Genomic DNA, 25042 nt, shown 5'->3' with positions numbered 1-25042 from the left:
GGGGGTCCGCAGTTAGAATATGATTATTCTGGGGGTCCCCAGTTAAAATATGATTATTTTGGGGGTCCCCAGTTCCCACCATGAAAAGGTTGAGAACCACTGCAGTAGACTATACTTCCACCTCTACCAAACATCCTAGCCCGACAGGTGCTGATGTAACACCAAACCAACTGTTCTCTCTGTCATTTACTCATTTTACTCATTTAGCTTTAGTTTTAAGACATTTAAATTCATTTTTAATCATCATCAAATCATAGACCATAACTCACCTCTCTGTCTATCTGTCTGTCTGTCAGTCTGTCTCTCCGTCAGCCTTGGCGTTTGGTGTGTGGTGTTTGTTGTGTTGCTATGGAAACCTGTTACACCGGACTTGGCGACTCATTGAAAACTGTGACCACGCGAGGGCGCTGTTCAATCATTCACACGTTATAAAATAAATACCCGTATTTTCCGGACTATAAGGCACTTAAAAGCCTTTAATTTTCTCAAAAAACTACAGTGCGCCTTATAGTCCAGTGCGCCTTATATGGATCATTCATTGACATTGGCATTCCCTTTAGCACAGCTCCATCTGTTTGATGCATAACGCAATGGTAGCGTCTATTATGTGCGCCTTATAGTCAGGTGCGCCTTATATATGAAAACAGTTTGAAAATAGACCATTCATTGACAGTGCGCCTTATAGTCAGGTGCGCCTTATAGTCCAGAAAATACTGTACACACACACACACACACACACACGCACACACGCACACGTGGCGCGCAGTGAACCAATCGCCTGCCGCAGATGACGTGACGTAGGTTGGGGGGGGGGTCTGGACTCTGGACCAATGGGCGTGGAGCAGGAAGTAGTGTGTGTGTGTATGTGTGTGTGTCGGACAGAACAGCAGAAACTACGCATCGGTCTAGTTTTCCATCTAAAGCGGTGTTAAATGAACAGTTTCCACATGTTTTGTAGATCTGTAGAATGATGTCCTCAGTGCCAGTCCTTCTGTCCAAGCTGTAGATGTTTTATAGATCTAGTAAACAATGATGTCCTCAGTGCCAGCCTTTCTGTCCAAGCTGTGGACTCTGGTAGAAGATGATCACAACAACGACCTGATCTGCTGGAGCCAGGTATGCACTGTGCTGTACTGTTAGCATTAGCAACATATTACAGTCAATAATAATAACTTATTGATCTGCTGGAGCCAGGTATGTGCAAGCTCTGCTGCTATGTCACTGATGATCCGCTGGTCCGCAGGCAACCCTGCTCAGCCTTTCTTCTGTAGTAAATAACAAATCCTACAATTTCTCTACTCACCAAAATAAAGAGTGTTTTATGGAGGCCGGGGAAAGCCTACTTTCCTTAGTGGCAACACTCTGAGTCTGAGCCCCCACCTCACGTCTAAAATACACTTTATGGACAGAAAAGATGAGATTTCACCTGAAGGTGGAAATCTGCTCAATGGACATTTCTATTGACAGGACCTGTAGAGGGCGCTGTGGAGTAGCTAAAACCTCCGGTGAAATATAATATCTTCTGTCCATAAAGTGTATTTTAGACGTGAGGTGGGGGCTCAGCGTGTTGCCACTAAGGAAAGTAGGCTTTCACCTCCATAAAACACTCTTTGTTTTGGTGAGTAGAGAAATTGTATTTGTTATTTTTACTACAGAAGAGAGGCTGAGCAGGCTTCCTGCAGCGCAGCGGATCATCAGTGACATAACGTCGCTATGGACCAGCGCTAGCTACATGTAGCATTCTCCATAACAACAACAACAATAATGATAGCATTAGCAACACGCTGTCAGTTCATTTCAATTCAAAGGAGCTTTATTGGCATGAGAAAACATAGGTTTACATTGCCAAAGCAAGTGTCATAATATAATAAAAAACTGTTGAAAAAGTGGAACATACAGTAGGAGGGTAAACAGAACTATGTCACATTGTGTAATTTTATGCAGGGTATAATAAAGCTTTTGGAACAAATAGCAGCATTTTTTTCCCAATATGATTTAAAATGCATTTAAAGGTAGCTAGCAGCTCTGTTTCATACTGTGTGTGCAGTAGGTCTAGATGTCAATCAATAGTTTGTAGTCCTTATAAGGGTGGTTGTGTTCCATTCTCTAGCCTAACTCAGTGGTTCTCAACCTTTCAGGCCATAACCCCCTAAATAATCATATTTTAATTGGGCCCCAGTTGTTACCGGTATGTTGGTTTGTTTACTGTTCAGTGAGAAAACAAAGTTGCACATTAAGTTAATCATCTGTGGACCCCCCAAAATAATTAGGGGGTCCCAACCCACAGGTTGAGAAACACTGGCCTAAGTGATGTTGAAGGAGTGAGTGAAGCATCAGGAGGTTTAGGAAGGGGAAACGGGAAGACAGCGTTCTAACAGCAGAAGGGGATGTGTTAAAGAGCTCAGTGAAGATGGCATGATGAAAACATGTTGAAAATGGTGTCATTCTTTATTCTTGCTGGATTTGTGCCGTAAATGTTATAATTTCTATAATATTCCAGAATATTCAGTCAATCTTTCAAAGGTTGGCGAAAAATGCTCTGAATCCTCTCAGCCAATGAGTTGTTTAATGATGCTGATGAATATTAATGAGGCTAATTAATATTAATGCTGCTAATTAATATTAATGCTGCTAATTAATATTAATGCTGTTAACTCTTTGTCTCCAGGAGGGGAACAGCTTCCTGGTTCTGGATGAGCAGCGTTTTGCCAAAGACATCCTCCCTAAGTTCTTCAAACACAACAACATGGCTTCCTTCATACGACAACTCAACATGTGTAAATATTATTATGATTATCCGTCTTGATCACATGACCATACTGTGTACCGATTTGCGTGAAATTTGGATAAAATCTGAAGGAGTAATATTTAAAACGAATGTTTTACATAAGTCGGCCTCCTGGTGGCGCTATAAAGTTCAGATGTGAAAAATGCAGGGGAAAGGTTTTTCCTTGACCTCTAGGGAGTGCGCATACAAAGTTTTGCAGATCACTGCAGTTATAGGTAAACACACGAATGTTATAGCGCCACCATTAGGCTGATTTGAAAGATTTCAAGTGGCAATTCTTCCTCTGCCTAGTGGGAATGTGCTCGAAACAATTCATGGAAATCGCACTCTGTGTTCTTGATTTGAGGCATTTTATTCAAGACTGCACTACTGCAAACTTTGGAACTTTGGAATCTTAGCCAATCAGGATAGAATATGAACAATCTGAAAGAGCCGTTTTTATTTAATGACCTACAAGAGATACTTTGTACTGATGATGATGATGATGATGATGATGATAATAACAACAATAACATGATGTTCCAGATGGCTTCCGTAAGGTGATGCACATGGACACTGGTCACCTGGTGAAGCAGGAGAGAGACGGACCAGTGGAGTTTCAGCATCCTTACTTTAAACAAGGACAAGATGGACTGCTGGAACACATTAAGAGGAAGGTAGGATGATTACTGTAAAACACATTATCCGATTTCCTGCCGCCGACATGAAAGGGTTAATTGTCCACAGTGCCGGTCGCTTTCTCCGTCCGCGGCCACTCTCTTATTTTGAAGGCCGGAAGTAGATCGAGCTCACAATTCCCACTTGACTATGTTCAAGATTCAGCCGTGACTAGTTCCGGTCCGGAACGTACACAATGATCTAAGATGGATACCTCCATGGTTTTTGCTATTTTAGCGAGAATCCAATCCCATCCTTGGCATCAAAAGTGTTTTTTTGGAGAAAATGGACTGTAAAGATGAGAAAGGCTGTTGGTTTCTATGGGATGGGATCACTATCGTGTGCACGTGGATGCCCGATGATGATGAATTGGCGACTTCACCCGTGCCAAGGGTTTTCACCGGACCGAAGGTAACCAGCGCCACGTTTACTGTATATACATTCGGGGTCGCCACAGCGGCCAAATAAGTTGGGCTCCCATCGACTTTAGTGATGAAAAGTGATGAGTCATCACTTTTCAGAGTTTTGTGGGTGCTGTGGTGACCCCGAAGGTCGCCGACTCGGGCGCCCTAGCTAAATCATTAGAGCATGCCCTGAGCTACATCTGTGCAAAATTTTGCACTTTTAGACTGATTAGCACGAGAAAAAAAACCCTAAGGCCTCCAAATAACATGAATACTCACCCATACGTGTATTGTTTTCTGAGGCCATTTCTAGCCCACAGAATGTTTTTCGTGCAAAACAAATGCTTGCAATGGATTCAGCATCATGACAAACCCCTAGTTAGACCCCTCACATCCTACTTAAATACCCAGAAAAAAAAGGTTTTCAGGGTATTTTCCTCCTGTATAGAAAGTCGATGGGAGACCGACTCTAGCGGGTGATAACATCAATTAAGCTGGGTCTCAGAAAGGGTTATCATACCAAAATGTAAACTAGAGACATGTAGGAAGTCAAAAATGTAAAAAATTTACGGTCACCTTGGGTGGTACCAATTTGTGAAGATATCAGAATTGGCCCCAGGCCTAATAAAGGCCCAGTTCACCTCTGGGACAACCAGATCTTATTTTATTGTTGTTTGGGACACGATCAACACAATCCTGAGTTATTTTCCATCATGATGATGCATTGATGCATGATGATGCATTTTGCACTAGTCATGCTGAAATACTAAAATATCTCAAAACACAGATTGAACACAAAAAATAACTCAGGATTGTGTTGATCGTGTCCCAAACAACAATAAAATAAGATCTGGTTGTCCCAGAGGTGAACTGGGCTTTAAGAGGAAGGTAGGATGATTACTGTAAAACACATTGAGAGGAAGGTAGGTAGATAACATGACGCCTCATGTTTTGACGTCAGTTTTACTAAGTATAAATGGTTAAAGTCGTAAATTCCAAATATTGTCAAAGTATTCTGAGGCAGCCTGGACCATGTTCCATGATGCCAGCATTCAGCGTGTTATCTCCCAACTCCCTGAACCTTCCAAAACGCTCTATCCATGTCACTGTGTGTGTGCGTGCGTGCGTGTGTCTGTGTCAGGGGCGTCAATTGGGTATGGCAGGGGTGTGCAGCTGCCATACCCTGGGTCCAGGGGGGAAAATAAAAGTTACTTTTAAATATAAATCCATGAATGTCTCTTTGTCTATCTGTGCTGGTTATTATGTTGTTAAATTACAGTAAAATAACTGCAAATGCAAAATCTAACATAATGGTCACTTTAACAAGGTATTATAATTATATTCTCCACACTTGTATTCTCCCCAGCTTGACAAAATGGTATATTCCCAGGTTCCGCAGGTCAGCTGCACAGGTGCAATGCATTATTGTTAATCGTGGCACGTTTACTAACATGCCAAGTTTAGTTGCACTTCAACAACCATTCGAGGCTGCCATATACAGCCCAAGAAACCGTAGAAACAGGGAGAAAAAATAAAATGTATTTCTTAAAATAAATGTGCCATGCCTGTTGCTAAGGTATGGCAACATGACTGGCTTCCCGCGTGTGCAAGACACCAGTCATGTTGCCATACCTTTGCTTTTTCTAAACTGACGCCACTGCTAAACGCTCTCTCCATGTCACTGTGTGTGCGTGCGTGTGTCTCTGTGTGTGTGTGCGTGCGTGTGTGTGTGTGTGCAGGTGTCGTCCTCTCGTCCTCCAGACAGTGACAGACAGGGACAGGTCAGACAGGAGGATCTGTCCAGATTGTTGTCCAGTGTCCAGAACGTCCGCGGGAAACAAGAGGCGGTGGACGCCAGTCTGACCGCTATGAAACGGTTAGATTCATTCATACTTTATTGATAATTGCGACCGTAGGTCGCAGATTAGTATGTGAACGGTCACAGCTTGTCCGTATGTATCTCTGTCTATAACGTCTGACACTGTGGTTCTATGGGTTTGTCACTCTGACATCATGCTCTGGCTTCACTGTGATGTCACACTAACAGAATCCTTTTAACAGGACTTCATATGGGAATGCCCATATATGGAGGCCACATCGGCCACATCGGCCACATAACAGAATCCATATATTTTACAGACGGTGACCTCCATGTATGGGCATAAAAGGGTATGATGTCAGATGTCATAGACACCAAAGAACTTTCACATAACGAATAACTGACTAAGCATGTTTGGGATCTCAAAGAATAGGGTTATACCTGTGACGTCATGACATACTTTTTATTTTTGTTTTTTCTATTCATTTGGTCATTAAGGTACACAGAATGAGAGGCCTGCTCTGTCGGAAACATTGCGAAAAAAAGTTATGGCCATTTATATTCATTGTCCCATCGACTTCACTATACAGGAAAGAAACACACCAAAATAAATATGCTTTAAGTAGCATGTGAGGGGTCAAACTAGGGGTTCTTGATGATTCTGAATCCATTGCAAGCATTTGTTTAGCATGAAAAACATTCCTTTGGCTAGAAAACGGACCAAAATAACTGTGAAAAGTGAGGACTCATCACTTTTCACAGGTTTGAGAGGCTGAAATCTAGCCCAAGGAACGTTTTTCATGCAAAACAAATGCTTGCAATGGATTCAGAATCACGAAGAACCCCTAGTTTGACCCCTCACATGCTACTTAAAGCATATTTATTTTGGTGTGTTTTTTTCAGTATAGTGAAGTCAATGGGAAACTTTTTTTCGCAATGTCTCCGGCAGAGCAGGCCTCTCATTCTGTGTACCTTATTGACCAAATTAATAGGAAAAACTAAAATTTGGAGTATGTCATGACATCACAGGTCTTCTCTCATTTTGGCACAGTAGCTCACAGATATAAAGAGCTAGATGCCTCGTTCGCCTCTGCAGTTCATTGGAGCGACGTGCAACAGTTGTAGTCCGGACATCCTGGAAAAACGAAGGGAACGCTGTCAGTCAAAGTGACTACTGGCCAATCACAGCGCGACTTTTACGGGACTTATCCAAGGACTACAATTCAATTCAACAGAGCCAGTTCCGATGTTGCGCGGCTCAGCTGTTCTTACAGGCTGCGTACGTAAAGACCCGCCCCCACCTACCTCTGATTGGCCTAGCAACTTCCCTATGTGTGACGCACGTGGAAGCAATGCACACATGATTCCCTTAGTCCCTCGATGCACATGCATCAGAGTCGAAGGAGGCGTCTACCTTTCTATATCTATGCAGTAGCTCCCCGGCTATGTACATAGATCTCCATATATGGCTACCAGGGGTCTCCATACATGGGTAACTGGTCCGATATACATCACTGAAGAATTGGCATGCATGTCGCCCTGAGGCGTCTTACTAGTAAATAGTAAACAGAGGTACAGTCAGACATTGGGGACTGGGGACTTGTTTCCATTGTGGTCATATGTGTTCAGTTCATCAACATTGTCCACCAGAGAGAATGAAGTTCATAAAGTTTGTAGTTTTACATCATCAAGGCTGGAAAGTAGCCAAAGCTATTCCAATATAACTCTTTCACTGGCTCAAACAGCAGACCAATAAGTACTAGGGCATTCACCAAATATTTGAATATTCAAATATCAAAGTCACTATTCGACGTTGTTCACCAAAGTCGAATATTCGCTTATTTGTTTTATTTAATTTTTTATTGTTTTCTCTTTAAACAATATATAGTTTATAAAACTTGGCTTGATAGGAAGTCATAAGAATGAGCAGTCAATGCAAATGAATTTGTTAATGCTCTATACCAGGGGTTCTCAAACCTTTTTAGGCCGCGACCCCCAAAATAAAAATATTTGAACTGGGGACCCCCACCCTGACAAGCACTTGGAATTGTAGGTATTACATGTGATTATGTGACTCGGTTCCGCAGATAAATATTGTGAAAATAGCAGATCTACGTGCTCACAACGCGAGGCGTTGTGAGCATGTAGATCTGCTATTTTCACAATGTTCGCCTCTTGCTTACTTAACATTTGACAGTTTGGCCAGTCCTGTCGAATATTCGACTATTCGAATACTTTGAGGTCGAATAATTCGAATACTAAAAATCACTATTTGTGAATGCCCTAATAAATAGCTACTAGAAAGAATTCAACCAAATACAAAGCTATTTCTCTGTTAACAATGAGTATCAACAGGCATATAGAGGTCATTCAACATTCAAATTAAAGCACTGACACAAATGTCAGATCAATGGATGACAGAGACTGACAGAGATGAACAGCATGGTACGATGTTTTAGAATAGATCATAGAATATTACTTGACACATTGGATTGTTGTGGTTTTGGATTAGGCTTAGTGTTAGGGTAGTGTTTGTGGTTTTGCCCCCAAAGGTGATATCATGGCTATAAAGCTAATTATGTAAGCTAATTAAAGCTAATTACTAAGTGTAAATGCAGATGTAATTATTGTGTCTGTCCACTAGGGAGAATGAGGCGCTGTGGAGGGAGATTTCAGACCTACGCCAGAAACATGCTCACCAACAGCAACTCATTAAGAAGGTACGTATGAATTATAATAATTATAATAACAATATATCTAAATATATTCTGTGACTACTGAACAGTTAAGGGGAAAAAACAAAACAAAGACAGCTGGCATATTTTATAATATAACCATATATAAACATACATGTTTTATAATGTAATCATTGATTTAATTTCCAGCTGATTCACTTCATCGTGACATTGGTCCAGAACAACCACATCCTCAACCTGAAGCGAAAAAGGTAATATCTCTGATATGATACATTATAATCTATACACTATAATATATATATATTATAATCTATAAATAATAATCTATAATCTATCTATATCTAATTAATTAAAAGGTAATATCTCTGATATGATACATTATACTCTATAAATTATAATCTGTACATTACAGTATAATCTATATATATCTAATAACTCTAGTGGCCAATAGATTATTATGATAATCTATCTATATCTAATTAAAAGGTAATATCTCTGATATGATAAATTATAATCTAAATTATAATCGAATAACTCGGATGTGATAATCTGTCTTTGATGACGGGATGAGATGATATGAACATTATATTATTTTGTCAAAATTAATCGCGCTAATCAAAATATTCTTTAAACTCTTAAACCACAAGATGCCTATCCCGACTGCTTTTCCCGACTTAAGTCGGGATATAACGTGTTCTATTGTAAACTCAAATTCCCACAATGCATGGGGAGAAAACGGAATCAGGAAGTGTAATCCACCGTTGCAAGAAAATGGCTTCATCTCAGAATCTATCTCCAGATGACATTGTTGTTTAAAACTAGCCTTCTCTTCAGGGGTCACATGTGGCCCCCAGGGGTCATGCTAGGGTCGCCCTGGGGTCCTGTTATCAGACCGGTCACTGGACACAGAGTATAAGACATTGTCTGTTTAGTAGGGCATTCACCAAATATTCGAATATCAAAGTCACTATTCGACATTGTTCACCGAAGTCGAATATTTTATTGTTTTCTCTTAACTCTCCTACTGCCAGATTATTTATTTATTTATTGGGTCTGGTGCCATCAAAAAGCGGCTTACCTTTGCGACGTTATAGTAGATAGACAGACATTTTTTTTTTTTTTTTTTTTTTATTGTGCAATAGTGCACTTTGGTCTGCCAGGCAGCAGAGGGCGGCGTCATGCGAGAATGAATGTGAATTTGCCTGTTATGTGTTGAAGAAGAAGAAGACCAGTCACTGGCCACAGAGCCTTACAGCCAGAGGAAATCAACAAGGAAGTGAATTGTTCTCCGTTGATCTAACGCATAATGGATTTTTTACACCATCACCGCGGAAAATGTGTTTACAGTAGACGGCCGCGCGACCCCTCATCAGCTTACAGTCATCAGACGAACGAACCGAACGAGCGCCGTATTGGCATCGAGGTTCTGTAAAAAATGGGGCGAACGTTAACGTTCAAAGCGTGGGGAGAGTTAAAAAAAAAAAAAAAAAAAATATATATATATATATATATATATATATATATATATATATATATATATATATATATAAATATATATATATTTCTTCATGGTTTATAAAGCTTGTCTAGATAGGAAGTCAAGAGTGAGTTTCTGTGACCCTCAAAATAAACTGGGGACAATCACTTGGAATTGTAGGTATTACATTTAATGTGACTCGGTTCCGCAGACATATATTGTGGAAATAGCAGATCTACATGCTCACAACGCCTCGCAACGCAATGTTCGCCTCTTGCTTACTTAATATTTGACAGTTTGGCCAGTTTGGCCAGTCCTGTCGAATATTCGACTATTCGAATTCTTTGAGGTCGAATAATTCGAATACTAAAAATCACTATTCGTGAATGCCCTACTGTTTAGCACTTATACTGTGTGCATGTGCGTGTGTGTGTGTGTGTGTGTGTGTGTGTGTGTGTGTGTGTGTGTGTGTGTGTGTGTGTGTGTGTGTGTGTGTGTGTGTTCCTTCAGACCCATTCTGATGAACAGCAGTGGAAAGAAACCTAAATATATCCATCAGATCTACCAGGATCAGGTGTGTGCCTTTTTTATTTTAACTTCATTTTTATCCCACGATTTTGTAACCCATTTTTTTCACCCAGTGTCAATTGACAAAATGCCACATGAAACCTTACAAATCAGCCTCATGGTAGCGCTACAACAGGTCGATTCGGGTTGTTACCTATAACAGCACCGATCAGTGTAAAATGTTGTATGCGCACTCACAGATATAAAGAGCTAGATGCCTCGTTCGACTTTTGCACATTGGAGCGATGTGCAAAAGTTCTAGTCCGGACTTCCTGGAAAAACTAAGGGAACGCTGTCAGTCAAAGTGACTACTGGCCAATCACAGCGTGTCTTTTCCGGGACTTATCCAAGGACTACAATTCAATTCAACAGAGCCAGTTCCGATGTTGCGCTGCTCAGCTGTTCTTACAGGCTGCGTACGTAAAGACCCCCCCAAACCTGCCTCTGATTGGCTTACCGACTTCCGTATGTGTGATGCACGCGGAAGCAATGAACACGGAAGCGATGAAGATTCCCTTAAAAAACAGCCGATCTACAAGCACACAATGCCTTGCACCGCGAGGCGTTGTGTGCTTGTAGATCTGCTGTTTTCACTACTGTTGTGCGACAGCCTTTTATGATGAAACAGGGCTTTACTTTGCGAAGAAACATACAAATTTGAAAGGTTTCTTACCGACAGTGACAATATTTACACCCCCGTATTATGTTGGTGTGCCCATAGTCTCGCGTGGCCAGACTGTTGCCTCCGCGATTTGGCCAAGTGCTCCCGGCATACAGTCTGGCAAACCGGAATAGAAACGATGAGTGCGAGATAAAGCGGAAGTGAAGCCTCCTCGTCACTTCCGTTTCCATCTCACATCGCACACATTTATCATTATATAAATAAAAATCATATAAGCATGTTTAGCTTGCTGCTTAGCAGAAATTACATTTTAAAATATATTTTCTTGAACGGTAATGCCCGTTTCCTATACTCGCCGTTCGGGAGCTGCTGTTCCAGACTCTATATAGCATTCTAATTGTGGAATAGTTGTCTGGCTACGCGAGACTAGTGTGCCCATGGATTCTTGGGACATGAAAAGTGTACCCATGCAGAAAAAAGGTTGAGAAACACTGTTCTAGTGTTTACATGTGTTTCTTACTCATATCTCCGCCACCGTTGCCCCTATCCATGCCAAACTTTGCACACTCACTCCTTGGCTGCCAAAACCACAACCTCCACCCCTCATTTCTCACATGGCCCTCTTCTAGCGCCACCATCAGGCCGATTTTTGTAAAACACTTTTTTTGGACACTGCTCCTACAGGTTTTGCCCTAAAATCCCGCAAAGCGGTACACAGTATCTCTAAAGTCATGTCATTAACATGGATCTGTCCCATTTCCCATATTACCTCCTGATTGGCTACCATTGCCTTGCCTTGTATGCAACTTGGCGGTCGCTTATTTCCTGATTTATATATTATATATTATGTTGTGTTTGTAAAACTTTGTATATATGTAGTATTTGTATATATGTCCTCATGTGTAAAGTGTATATTTATGACGCTGTGTTTATGTTCACCTCCTCAGTCTCTGAAGGGGGCGGAGCTAACAGAGGATGTCATCATATGTGACGTCACCCAGGGGGAGGAGCCAGGAGACGTGACGGATGATGACATCACAGAGAGAACCCTGAGGGTCCTGGATGAGGGGTGAGACAGTTTGTCTGTCTGTCTGTCTGTCTGTCTGTCTGTCTGTCTGTCTGAGATGTAGAGAGGGTGGTATGTGTAATTCTGTTCCCGTAGAGATGCAAGGAAGTTAACCCATTTAGAATGGGAACACATTATTGTGTATCATTATTTTATGCTTTAACTATTGAAAAATAGCAGATATACATGCTCACAGCGCGGCACAGAGTGCCTAGCTGCGAGCTTGTAGATCTTTTTGAAAAATCGTGAACATTTTAATTTTGACCCGATTCTATAAGTGTCTTTTGAATCCTTCTTGCACATCGACAATCAACACCGCAGATAAAGGAATCTTCTTTTATTTTCCTGAGTTGAGTTATTTACAAAGGTCTCAATTGTTCATAAATAGTGTTTGTTCATGAGCTGCTCCACAGTCTTCCACTGACTCCAGTGCGTTCTACTGAACTTCCACTGACTCCAGTGCGTTCTAGTGAACTTACACTGACTCCAGTGTGTTCTACTGAACTTCCACTGACTCCAGTGCGTTCTAGTGAACTTACACTGACTCCAGTGCGTTCTACTGAACTTCCACTGACTCCAGTGCGTTCTAGTGAACTTCCACTGACTCCAGTGCGTTCTACTCCAGTGTGTTCTACTGAACTTCCACTGACTCCAGTGCGTTCTACTGAACTTCCACTGACTCCAGTGCGTTCTACTAAACTTCCACTGACTCCAGTGCGTTCTACTGAACTTCGGGCTGCAGTTTGGCTCCCATGGTGCGACCAATCTGACAGTTGAAATTGCGAGATAGCGAAAATGATGTTGGTGTCCCTTCCTCCAATTTTCCCTGTAGAGATGTGTAGAGGGTGTTATGTGTCATTTTGTTCCCTGTAGAGATGTGTAGAGGGTGTTATGTGTCATTTTGTTCCCTATAGAGATGTGGAGATCGTGGAGGTTGGTTTGGAGGAGGTGGAAGCAGCAGAGGACAGCAGTAACCCACCTTCACACCATCCTGAAGACCAGGAGGAGAGCAGAGGTAACAGTCATTACACCTCTTATGCTGCCTTCAAACCTGGATAGTCTGAGCGGCGCGATTACATACAAAGATTACATACAAAGATTACATAGAGGGTTCCCACGGTCATGAAATTCCTGGAAATATTTTGAAATTAGAAAAATATTTTTCCAGTACTGGAAAAGTTTTGGAATTGGAAGGTCCTGGACAAATAGCTATGCATTGTCTTTGGTTATTGATTTTGTTAATACCTCTGAAATGACAACTTAAACCTTGGCCAAATTGTCAAAATTAGAGGCAGAAATTGTGAAAATAGCCGATCTACATGCTCACAACGCCTCGTGAGCATGTAGATCTGCTATTTTCACAATAGAACAGTGTTATACAAAATTCCTCAACTCTTAGTGCTCCCAGCATGATTATTTTGGGGGTCACGGCCTGAAAAGGTCGAGAACCACTGGCATACACTACCTGTCTTTGGGCATTGCGCATAGGAGTAAGTGACTCGTTATTGAGCTGAATTATTGTTATATAGTCCTGGAAATTGGGTTAAATATTCTGGAAAAGTTTTGGAAATTAATTGGTAAAAATATGTGGGAACCCTGGATTACATACAAAGTGAACGCAAAGACGAAACGACGCGTGGCGTGAACGGGGCGACGCAAATAATGTGAACGGTCACCTCGGTATCTGCGCCCCAGTTGGAAGAATCCAAGTGAAGCGACCTTCGCTTCCCCCCCGACTCCACCCATCGCGGCCTGACATTAATACATGTTTCTTTGAGATTTACACAATTCACAAGAAACGTAATTTCAGAAAGACAACCAAATGGTTTTTATTTAACGGTTTGTATGACAGTTAATCGGTGGATTCACACTGCGGTCTCAAGTGCGTTCTCGAGGCTACTTGGCAGATGTTTTGACAGTGTGAAGCATGCGTACTGTCCTCAGAAACTCCGGCCCCGAGACCACCTCCGGAGGTAGTCTAGAGCAGGGGTCTTCAAAGTGGGTGACGGGGCACCCTGGGGTGCCGCGACAGCATTCCAGGGGTGCCACGAGATCATTTGATAATAGTTGGAATTTATTTGGACACTTGAAAAAATATTTAGTATCATTTTAAGCTTGAAGTACAAAGTTATTTTCAGTCAGTTCTACCAAAATGGCTGTTATCTCAATGTTTCCGTCGCAACATAATCACTAAAATATCGTCACTGTCGGGCGGAAACCTCGTATCTCCAAGTTTCAAATGTGTACGCTGTACGTCTTTTGGTAAAGCAAAGCCCTGCTTCATCATACAAGACTGTTGCACAAAACTAGTGAAAACAGCCGATCTACAAGCACACAACGATGCGAGGCGTTGTGTGCTTGTAGATATGCTGTTTTCACTAGTTTAGTTAATTTTATAGATGATAAATGCAAAACGAACGGTTTTGGACATACAAGGTTTCCACCCGACAACAATGATAATGCTATAAATATAAGGTGCTGTGAATGAAAATTATAATGAAAGGGTGCCTCGGATTAAAACAAATATTCATGGGGTGCCCTGAGACAAAAAAGTTTGGGAACCCCTGGTCTAGAGTCTGCATGATGCGTCCTTGAGAACGGTGCGCTGCAATGTGAAGCTACCGTTCCATAAACCAAGGAAGTGGTGTCGCTTCTGCTGTGATGAAAATAACAAGGATTGATCCGCGACGTCACTATTAAGATATCAAGGATGCAACAGTGACGTTACTGTGGTGCGATGATTACAGACGGCGTTACATTGTGATGTTTCAAAGACAGTAAGCACAAACTGCTTTTGGTTGTGTATTGTTGTTCTGTTATTGTTACAACTCAAGATAACGTCAGGAACACAGTAAAACTTTAATATTCGCTCTACATTCTGACAAGATACTCTTCTTCTGTGACATGACGTTTTCTATCTCCCAAAGCCCCATAGTCAACAGCGCCCCCGGGAGGCACACAAATACAATTACAGTTGAATGAAGTGTACTCTAGGGAGTCCAGGCACAGAAGAATCTTGGCCAATGTGAATACTGGTCAGCGGAGACCAGGCAACAGTTCAAATCAATCGGACTGCAGTGTGAATCCGCCCTTAATCGTTAACTTAGGTTTTGTAATCCTGACAGTCCTGGAGTCCGGTCTGCAGATCAACAAGCCCTCATCTAGTAGCTCTCTACAACAGATCAACAAGCCCTCATCCAGCAGCTCTCTACAACAGATCAACAAGCCCTCATCTAGCAGCTCTCTACAGATCAACAAGCCCTCATCTAGCAGCTCTCTACAAATCAACAAGCCCTCATCTAGCAGCTCTCTACAGATCAACAAGCCCTCATCCAGCAGCTCTCTACAACAGATCAACAAGCCCTCGGGGGGGCTGGTCTCTGAAGACCCCTTCATACTGATGGAGTCCATAATGAACGAGAGCGCTGCTCTCTCACAGAACATCAGCCTGCTGGGGAAGTAAGATACACTAACACACACACACACACACACACACACACACACACACACACACACACACACACACACACTTGCATAATCGCATATGCACGCGCACGCACACACACTCACTGAAATTGGAGAGGTTTGTGTGCTATACATGAACTCAAACTTCATACAGTATAGTGCAGGGGTTTTCAAAGTGGGTGACGGGGCACCCTGGGGTGCTGTGACGGCAGTCCAGGGGTGCCGCGAGATCATTTGATAATATTTGGTATTCATTTAGACACTTGAAAAAATATTTAGTATCATTTTAAACTTGAAGTACAACGTTATTTTCAGTCAGTTCTAACCAACATGGCTATTATCTCAACATTTTCCTCGCAACATAATCACTAAAAACCTTGTATCTCCAAGTTTCAAATGTGTACTTCTTTTGGTAAAGCAAAGCCCTGCTTCATCATACAAGACTGTTGCACAAAACTAGTGAAAACAGCCGATCTACAAGCACACAACGCCTCGCGATGTGTGCTTTTGTGTGCTTGTAGATCGGCTGCTTTCACTAGTTTAGTACATTTTATAGATGATAAATACAAAACGAACGGTTTTGGACATACAAGGTTTTCACCCGACAACGACAATATGCTATAAAGATAAGGTGCGTGGAGTGAAAATTATAATGTAGGGGTGCCTCGGATTATGCTATTGGCTGTCAACGGTCATGTGCAACCGCAGGGATACTTGGGACATGAGCTTCTTGAGCTTGCCAAAAATAAATCACATGAAGAAGAAGTGTTCAGACTTCAGAAGCATCACAAGATAGCCACGCCCCTCCTAAAGCACACCCTGCTAGAACCCAACTTGCGCCTCACGCTCAAGCAAGCCACACATGGCCTACTTGTGTGCAAGCAGAGCACGCCACAAGGTGTGCGCTGCTGACTAAGGCTGTCACAATTATTACATAATCGTCTAATCGGGATTATTTGACATAATCGTGATTATTTTTCATAATCGTCATAATCGTTTCCATGTTGAAAAACGTTCATATATTTAAAAAATAGTCAAAAATAGTGGAAATAGCAGATCTACAAGCTCACAACGCGTGTGAGCTTGTAGATCGGCTATTTCCACTATCAAAGTTATTTTTTAAGTAGTAAGTTGTCAAATATGTCAGTAATTTCTTTGTATATTTAGGTTATGTGTCATATCTACCATGTACAACTTCAAAGCCTAAAAGCCAAACAGAAATGTAATTATCAACGACAAAAACACAATTAAATCGTTAATCGTCAATTATTTGAGTGACAATTAATCGTCATGTAAAATGTCATATCGTGACAGCCCTACTGCTGACCTCATGTCCCTAATGTCTTCACCTGTTAATGAAGAGGAGTTGATGGACTATATTAATATAAATATAATATTTTCTGGGTAGAGTTATTGACAGCTTTGAGTGATATCCATATAAATTTATTTGATATAAATGTATTTTCAGGGTGGCGTTGATGGACTATCTGGACACCATTTATTGTTTTATATTCATATAAATGTGTTTTATATTAATTTAAACATGATATTTTCAGGGTGGAGTTGATGGACTATCTGGACAGCGTTGATTGTTTTATATTCATATAAATGTGTTTTATATTAATTTAAATATATTTTCAGGGTGGAGTTGATGGACTATCTGGACAGCATTGATTGCAGTCTGGAAGACTTCCAGGCCATGTTGTTCTGTAAACCTTTCACTGATGAGGTAATTATATCAACATACTGTACCTACCTACCTACCACCCAATACCCTAATACCATGTTGTTCTGTAACCCATTTAGAACGTTGTGTATCATTATTTTATGCTTTAACTATTGAAAAATACCAGATATACAAGCTCACAGCGTGGCACTGAGTGCCGCGCTGCGAGCTTGTAAATCTGCTATTTTTTTTAAATCGTGAAAATTATAATTTTGACCCGATTCTATAAGTGTCTTTTGAATCCTCCTAAGGTTTTTTGAAAAACATATGTTTCTGTCAGCAATCTGGCTTAGCCATCGTCAAAGAAAAGGTCCTTTTCACTTAACTGGAGCTCAGTTAGTCTGTTCTTGAGAGACTACTATGTCAGTGGTTCTCAAACCTTTTCATATTTATTTGGCCACCGACCCCCCATCTCAGAATATCTAGCTCCAGGGACCACCCAGAAGCAAAATGTTACAAGTTACAAATGTTCGCTTAAAAAATACATACTGTATATTCAAAGATTTGCAAACATGTGAGCTTGTATATCTGCTATTTTTCAATATCTAAAGCGTTAAATAATGTTAGGCCTTTAATATATCTTTAACTATTTAATACCATGTTGTTCTGTAAACCTGGTGAGGTAATTTAACTATTAACTATATTTCTACTCTCACTCCAGAGGATCACATTACATACTGTATACTAAAGGACAGAGATCTCTTCTCTTGTTTTTTTTAACTTATTTCATAATGAATGCCTTACTCTGCCATTCTATATCACAATTACTGTACATGGTGTGTGTTTGTTATCGTAGGACTTAGTGGTTTCTAAGGACAACGGTGAACAGCTGAACAGAGACAGGCTGGAGACAGAAGACAACACAGGTGAGACGTCTGACCTCAATGTGTTTGAAAACAGAAATAACATGATGATGATGATGATAATTTAGCCTGGTCACCTCATGTTTTTAACCTGGTCCCAACGCGTTGTGACTTGTGAGCTTCTAGATTGTCTATTTTTGGTGGAGAGATTTGGTGTAGAACTCAGTGCAACGTGGGTGTGTCTAGGGGTTCCCAAACCTTTTAGTCTCAGGGCGCCCCTATAAATATTGTTTTCATTCGAGGCACCCCTATAGTAACCCTAACGCAGTGATGTTTGAGCCTTGGTGCGCTCCGTACTTTAGAGAGTGAGGAAGCGAATGCACTGACAACGGTTAGTGCGAGTCGAGATGCGGCCAGGCTAGCAGCAGGGCTATATGAGACCGACAAAACGGCGGAGATTTTGCAGCAAAGAGCGGACAACCACAATCATTACCGCTGACGGCGTCGCGCACAGCGCACGGCCGAGAACAGCGTGCGGCAGCAGACAGCGCGAGCCCCAGACACACACACACGCTCCCAAAAAACAGGAGCGGTTCTACCTTGTACAAGAGCACATACCCAGGGCTCCAGTCCCCAGTCCCCCGTACCAACACGCTGTCAGTGACCACCGCCTGCATACAACAGCAGCCAGGGAACTTGGCATAATGCCTTGTGCCACACTTCTCCTCCAACGAGCCATCACAGTGTCTCTACATCATAATATGCAGGGTTTTTTGACGTCGTGACGCAGCAGCGTTCTCTGCGCTGAGCAGAGGAGCAGAGGGGGGGTGGGGGGCGGAGAACACATGCTATTGGCCGGAGACTCCCGGAGAGATTCGCAGGGTCCGCCCATCTGCCATCATAAACTGTCCGCGTTAGCTCTGAGTAGGGTTTGAGTGATTAAATACCAAGTATAACATTTTTTTTTAAAATCTGTCCTAATGAAAAATTAAAGGGAGCCTCCGCACACTCAAAACTGTGCAAAATCAAGTTATTTATTTTCAGTTAAATAAAGTGCAAGCTTTTGGTCATAGAGCTTCTTCAGGCATCCAGCACCTCACCTAAATCTATTGGCAGATGAGCGGTGGTCCTTTCAATATTAAATCTGTCCTAATGGAAACAGATATTTTCTCATATGTTTGTTAGGCCTGTTCTGGACAGTATGTGTCATTATTCCAATAATAATAAACATGCAGCATTTGCAAGTATTTGTATTCTCCCATGTTGATATGAGTATTAATATCTATTTAAGGTAGTTTTAGAACAGATACAAAATTATGCGATTAATTTGTGATTAATCATGATTAACTATGGACAACCATGCGATTAATCGGATTAAATATTGTAATCGACTGACAGACTTGTGTGTGTGTTAATAACATGTTAATAACATGTGTTCCAGATAAACAGCTGATCCAGTACACACACTGCCCCCTCCTGGCCTTCCTGGATGGCAGCGCTGTGGACTCCTCTACAGCGCTTCCTACAGACCCAGGTGAGAATAGTTTTGGGTTTTCCATTATATTTTTTAATTCTAGTTGTTTTTGAAAAATTAAAAATCAAAAAAGAATATATATCTATAATTTTAATAGTTTTAATTCTATTGAGTAGCCGTGCAATAAGCCAGATAAAGTCTGATGTTAACCCCCTCCGCTTCGCCTCAGGGGTTATCAGCCTGTCGGAAGGTTAAAGCAATATGTAAGGGATAAGATCTGGCTCAGCGGTCGCTATCGAGAAATAAAACGGGCTGAAACTTTTTGTTTTAACCCATAAATATCACATAACTCTACCTTTAACTATAATAACCTTTAACTAGAACGAATGCAATTCCAGGAAAGTGCGAGTGTAGTTGCCTATTTATTGTCTGGATAGCCAAATTGTCATGTGAAGCCCTGTTGGGCTACCCCACTAATCATGTGAAGCTTGACCTACATATAGTTAACACATATGGTGCCAACCCCGAGTTTCCCGAGTTTGTATTGGTACTAGTGCTGTGCCAACCCCGAGTTTCCCGAGTTTGGGCCGTTTTTGAAAAAATAAAAATAAAAAAATTCAAAATCTTTAAAAAATTTTTTTTTTTTTGGACCTCCAGAAATGTATTAGGCATGATCGCGATCGCGAAATTGCATGTTTAACCCCCATACCAACCCATTCTTTCAAACATGGCAGCCATGTTTGTTTACATCTGTAGAAAACATAATGGCTGATAAATCATGAATGCCTGAACGGATTTCCAAGCGGATTTTTTTGTTTGAAAGCTGTGAACAGCATCTACACACGTGGTGCATCATCTAGGCATGGGCGTGCACTTTTTACACACTTGCACAATTACATGGAAGTCTATGGTAACCATGGCAACGCGAGACATTGAAGAGAAAAAATCATTGCAACATAAGTGTTAAGTAAATTTCCTATAGTCTGGATTGTCTATAAAGAAAGAAAGAAGTACAACTATAGTGTGTTGCCCCTGTTGGCCACACTAACTATATTAAAACTCACTGAATGCCACCCTTTATTAAAAATCTACAAAACTGGTGCCATCCATTTTGTTTAATTTTACCTTCTTATGGGGGCCAAAATCATATTTTGTACTTAAATTACACATAAAAATCTATGCTTCTATCGAAAGCCACACTACCCCTCTTACAAAGGAAAACATGTATATATTTATATATATATTTATCCTATCATTAGATTTGGGCTTCAATAGAACATGTGTAAGATGTCTTGATCATTGTGATATCATATTTTGTACTTAAATTACATATAAAAATCTATGCTTCTATCGAAAGCCACACTACCCCTCTTACAAAGGAAAACATGTATATATTTATATATATATTTATCCTATCATTAGATTTGGGCTTCAATAGAACATGTGTAAGATGTCTTGATCATTGTGATATCATATTTTGTACTTAAATTACATATAAAAATCTATGCTTCTATCGAAAGCCACACTACCCCTCTTACAAAGGAAAACATGTATATATTTATATATATTTATCCTATCATTAGATTTGGGCTTCAATAGAACATGTGTAAGATGTCTTGATCATTGTGATATGTTTATGCTGTCAATGGGACTGTGTTCTCTAGAGTGCAATGGCCTTTGAAAACCACCAGGTGGTGTTCTCCTACTATCTGCTTGACAAACAGAAGAAGCAAGAGACACGTCCATTTTTTTTTGATAGTGGCCTAGTTGTTTACATTTTGGCCAGGCCTTTTTGCTAACATGCTATAACACTTCCGAGCCCTGCCGATCGCTATCAAGGGCTCGGATCGCCGAATGGATGGCGCGGATGGAACGGTGGCATTTTTTCCGTTCGAATGAGTACTTATACTTCGTCTGGGAAGCACGGTAAGTGTATAAACGAACGTGTATAGCTAATGCTAAGGTGGACGGAACCAATGTTCGGCCGGAAGTTCCGGTCTGTGTTTCCCAGTGGACTGTGTTCACCGGTGCTACAGTCAAATCGGTCGTGGCGCTGAGGCTAACGGCTAACGTTTACAGCGATTTTTTTGAAATTACAATTGTGTTATGAAAGATAAAACTTTTGATTAATTAAAAAGACGTATAGTTTGTTTATGGCACTACAGATCAAAGACGTATAGTGCGTTTACGGCGTTCAGTGAGTTAAAGGACAACTTTAGTTTTTTACAACAAGGGTTCATATTTTAGATTGTAATTAAATAACATAAAAGATGAGTGTTAAAATTATTTCATTTACTTCTTTCTATTGTTTTAGAGATTCTTATTTCAGTGTTTGGGGGCATGCGTACAAGTGGCTAAATATGTCATTTTACACAGAATAAGCCCATTCCCAAAATACAACGCAACCTTTCATGGTTGGATGTGACTTAAAGTGTTACTGTAAATAGCAATAAAGAAACTGCTGGCTTATTGTGTCTAAAAAGACATATTTAGCCACTTGTACACATGCCCCCATGTGTACACATGCCCCACATTTTAGCACGGTAAACGTGATAAAACAATAGAACGAAGCAAATGAAAACATTTTAACACTCACTTTTTCTTTTCTCTAATTACAATTTAAAATATGAACCCTTGTTGTACAAAAACAAAGTTGTCCTTTAACCTGCCTTGCTGCTCTCCTCCACAGCGGCCTCTACAGACCTGCTCCTGAACTCCTCCCCCTGCTCCTCGTCGCCCCCTGTTGACCTGCTGGAGGAGCAGCAGGAGCACGTCGCTCCTCGTAGCTCCGCCCTGATCCGTCTGGAGCCCCTGACTGAAGCCCAGGCCAGCCAGGAGACCCTGTTTGAGCTGTGTGAGCTCAGCCCACAGTGCCCCCTGGGAGACACTGTGTGAACTGTCCCCAGAGCTCAAACTTCTTTTTTTGTTGCACGGAATTTACTTTTGAGATATTCTATGCTAGCATTTAGTTGTTTGAATGTCATATGTGTGGTCAACAGAGCCATATTTTGAAATATCGCCACGACGTTGGAGCCAAAACCGGCCCCTCCTTATGCCTCTAGGCCTAAAGCAGCCTGATAGACGGATACATGCTTTACTAAAACGGCTAGTTCCATTCCTTGATTCTGACTGGCTGGTTTCCCTTTAATTGCTGTGGTATGTGAGACTATAACCCACACCTTTAATAAGTTTATATCAAACCCAGGTGCGTTATTTCTTTCCACGGTGCTGTGAAGCTAGACTAGAGCACTTGATTGCAAGTAACAGGTATGTTGTTTCTGCAGCCTGGCCGGGGACTACTTTCTTGCAGAGCAGACCTTATAGTGAATTATTAGTGACATAGAACAATTTTAATTGGTAGGCCTACATGTCTATGATTTTTCATGTTGCCATATTGTAACCGTTTTAGAAAAGCAATAAGCCACGCAAGGCTTGTGGTTACCTGTATTTTACACCGGCTGAGAGGGTTGGAGACACTCGGCTACGCCTCGTGTCTCCCTACGCCTCTCAGCCGGTGTAAAATACCAGGTAACCACTTGCCTTTTGTGGCTTATTGCTTCAATCCTTGATACACACCGGTTCTAAGAACTCTGTCAACAGTGCAGTGGCATACTTTTAAATAGGCTCTGTCATGATTAATTGACCACATTCATGGAGTTTAAACAACTAAAAACTATCACAAAACAACTTACAAGTTAATATCTGCCACAAAAAAACAAGTTTGAGGGCTCTTTTAGGGTTGAACATTTAAGACAATGGACATTTTAATGGCGGTCACTGGGTTTGATTCGGGTTGAGTGGAGGTGGAGCGTTGCATTGTGGAACTCTGCTATCCAACCAGGTGCTTGAAGCGTCCATGGGCTGTATGCTTAGAAACACGGGGAAATAGTTCACATTCAATGGGTTGGTTTGGAAGGATTTAAATAACACCATGTTTATGAGTGGACCCAGAGTTTAAATATAACACCATGTTTATGAGTGGACCCAGGGTCTAAATAGGGACCATGGGTGGACCTTGTATTTTTTTATATTATTGGCACACCGCCTGTATTCCTACTGTAACATAGCCATGCTTTCATTCATTTCTGCCTTTCACTGAAACATGGGTTTATTTTATTTGTATTATTTTATTGTATTTTAACTCCATACTAAATAACATCTAGGCTCATTTTCCTATGTATATTGATCCTAAATGACTGTCCATGAGGTCTATTTAGGGAGAAATGCTCGTGTTGTCCAGTTTCCCCAGCAGAACCCAGCAGCTCTCATAGCATATCGTGGAGCCTATAAGCCTGTTACTACTTAAGCTTTTTTTGGGGGAATCTGTTATTAGTTGTCATTACACATCCATGCCTTGGTTTTCCCACGCGAGCCACCGTAGCCTGCTAAACAGATGACTGGCTGTTATGTGTCCCGGTAAAGACGTGCTGTGATTGGCCAGTACAGTCACTTTGATTAGCGGTTGTGCCGAAACCATCACCTCAATATGATTTACGAGACTACGGCGGCTCGCCAAGGCATGGATGTGTTTACAATGCCAACTAATAACAGGGGAAAAAAAGAAGAAAAACTAAAACTTTTGACCGCAACATATAGTGTAAGTGGAGATAGTTTATCTCATTAGAGATCAATATAAGTAGGAAAATGAGCCTAGATGTTTAGTCTGGCGTTTTCCTTCAAGTGTTCTTAAAACGTGTTCTTCTAAACCATGTTCCCTCTGGTGAAACAGAGCTGATACCAGACAATTAATGAAGCCTAATCTAGAGGCTCTGACGCCATGTGGGCTTGGAGGTCTGTTATTCACTGCATGCGACAGACACCATGGTTGTCTGTCGCATGCAGAGACACACACACACAGAGAGAGAGGGTGTTAGGGGTGGGCGTCTCTGGGCGATATGGAAAAATACAATATTTTCCCAATCAAGTTACTTGACAAAAACTAGACTCTCTGGGTTCCTTCTGGGAGGTCTAAATTGAACTTTACAAGTATGTAACTCTGACAGTATACAAATGAAACCAAATGGATTCATTTCATTTGTATACTGTCAGTTAAGTGGAGACCTTGACATTTTAAAGTTTGAGAACTACTGATTTAGAATTATGCAATGAATCTCTGTATTAACGATTAAACAGGATTTTTTATTGGCTCCCTCAATTGTATCACAATATACTGTATATGATACCTCTGAAAAGGCATATCGTGGAGACATTGTATCGTCTCAACGATAATTATCACCATATCGCCCACCCCTAGAGAGTGTCTGTGTGTGTGAGAGAGAGAGGGGGGGGGGGACTTTTTTTGGTGCCCAGAAAGTTCCACAGTGACCGTGCACAGGTTTGTATATAAACTCATGGAAATTTATTTATTCCTGTTTTTACTTTTGTTTTGTTTGGTTATATTTCTGTCCATAAGAAGCTGTAATGTTTTATAAAGCTATGTTTCACCACCCCAACCCCCACCATATTTTAACTGGGGGC

The 25042-nt window shown here is 41.2% G+C and overlaps 1 protein-coding gene across 1 annotated transcript; it reads left to right on the top strand.

Annotated features, from left to right (window-relative positions):
• Positions 1–893: 893 nt before the first annotated feature.
• hsf2 (heat shock transcription factor 2) lies at positions 894–25042 on the top strand. Its single transcript, XM_080744583.1, has 14 exons — positions 894–1116; positions 2669–2777; positions 3314–3444; positions 5589–5725; positions 8313–8388; positions 8554–8615; positions 10352–10415; positions 11978–12099; positions 13011–13111; positions 15222–15555; positions 17203–17290; positions 18084–18153; positions 19532–19624; positions 22254–25042. Exons 1-14 carry the CDS (start codon positions 1030–1032, stop codon positions 22457–22459), a joined length of 1680 nt encoding a protein of 559 aa, XP_080600709.1. The 5' UTR covers positions 894–1029; the 3' UTR covers positions 22460–25042.

Source organism: Nannobrachium achirus, assembly GCF_963921795.1.
Source record: "Nannobrachium achirus genome assembly, chromosome: 16".
In the NCBI taxonomy this organism is placed as follows: Eukaryota; Metazoa; Chordata; class Actinopteri; order Myctophiformes; family Myctophidae; genus Nannobrachium; species Nannobrachium achirus.
This window is presented reverse-complemented; position numbering and strand designations above follow the sequence as displayed.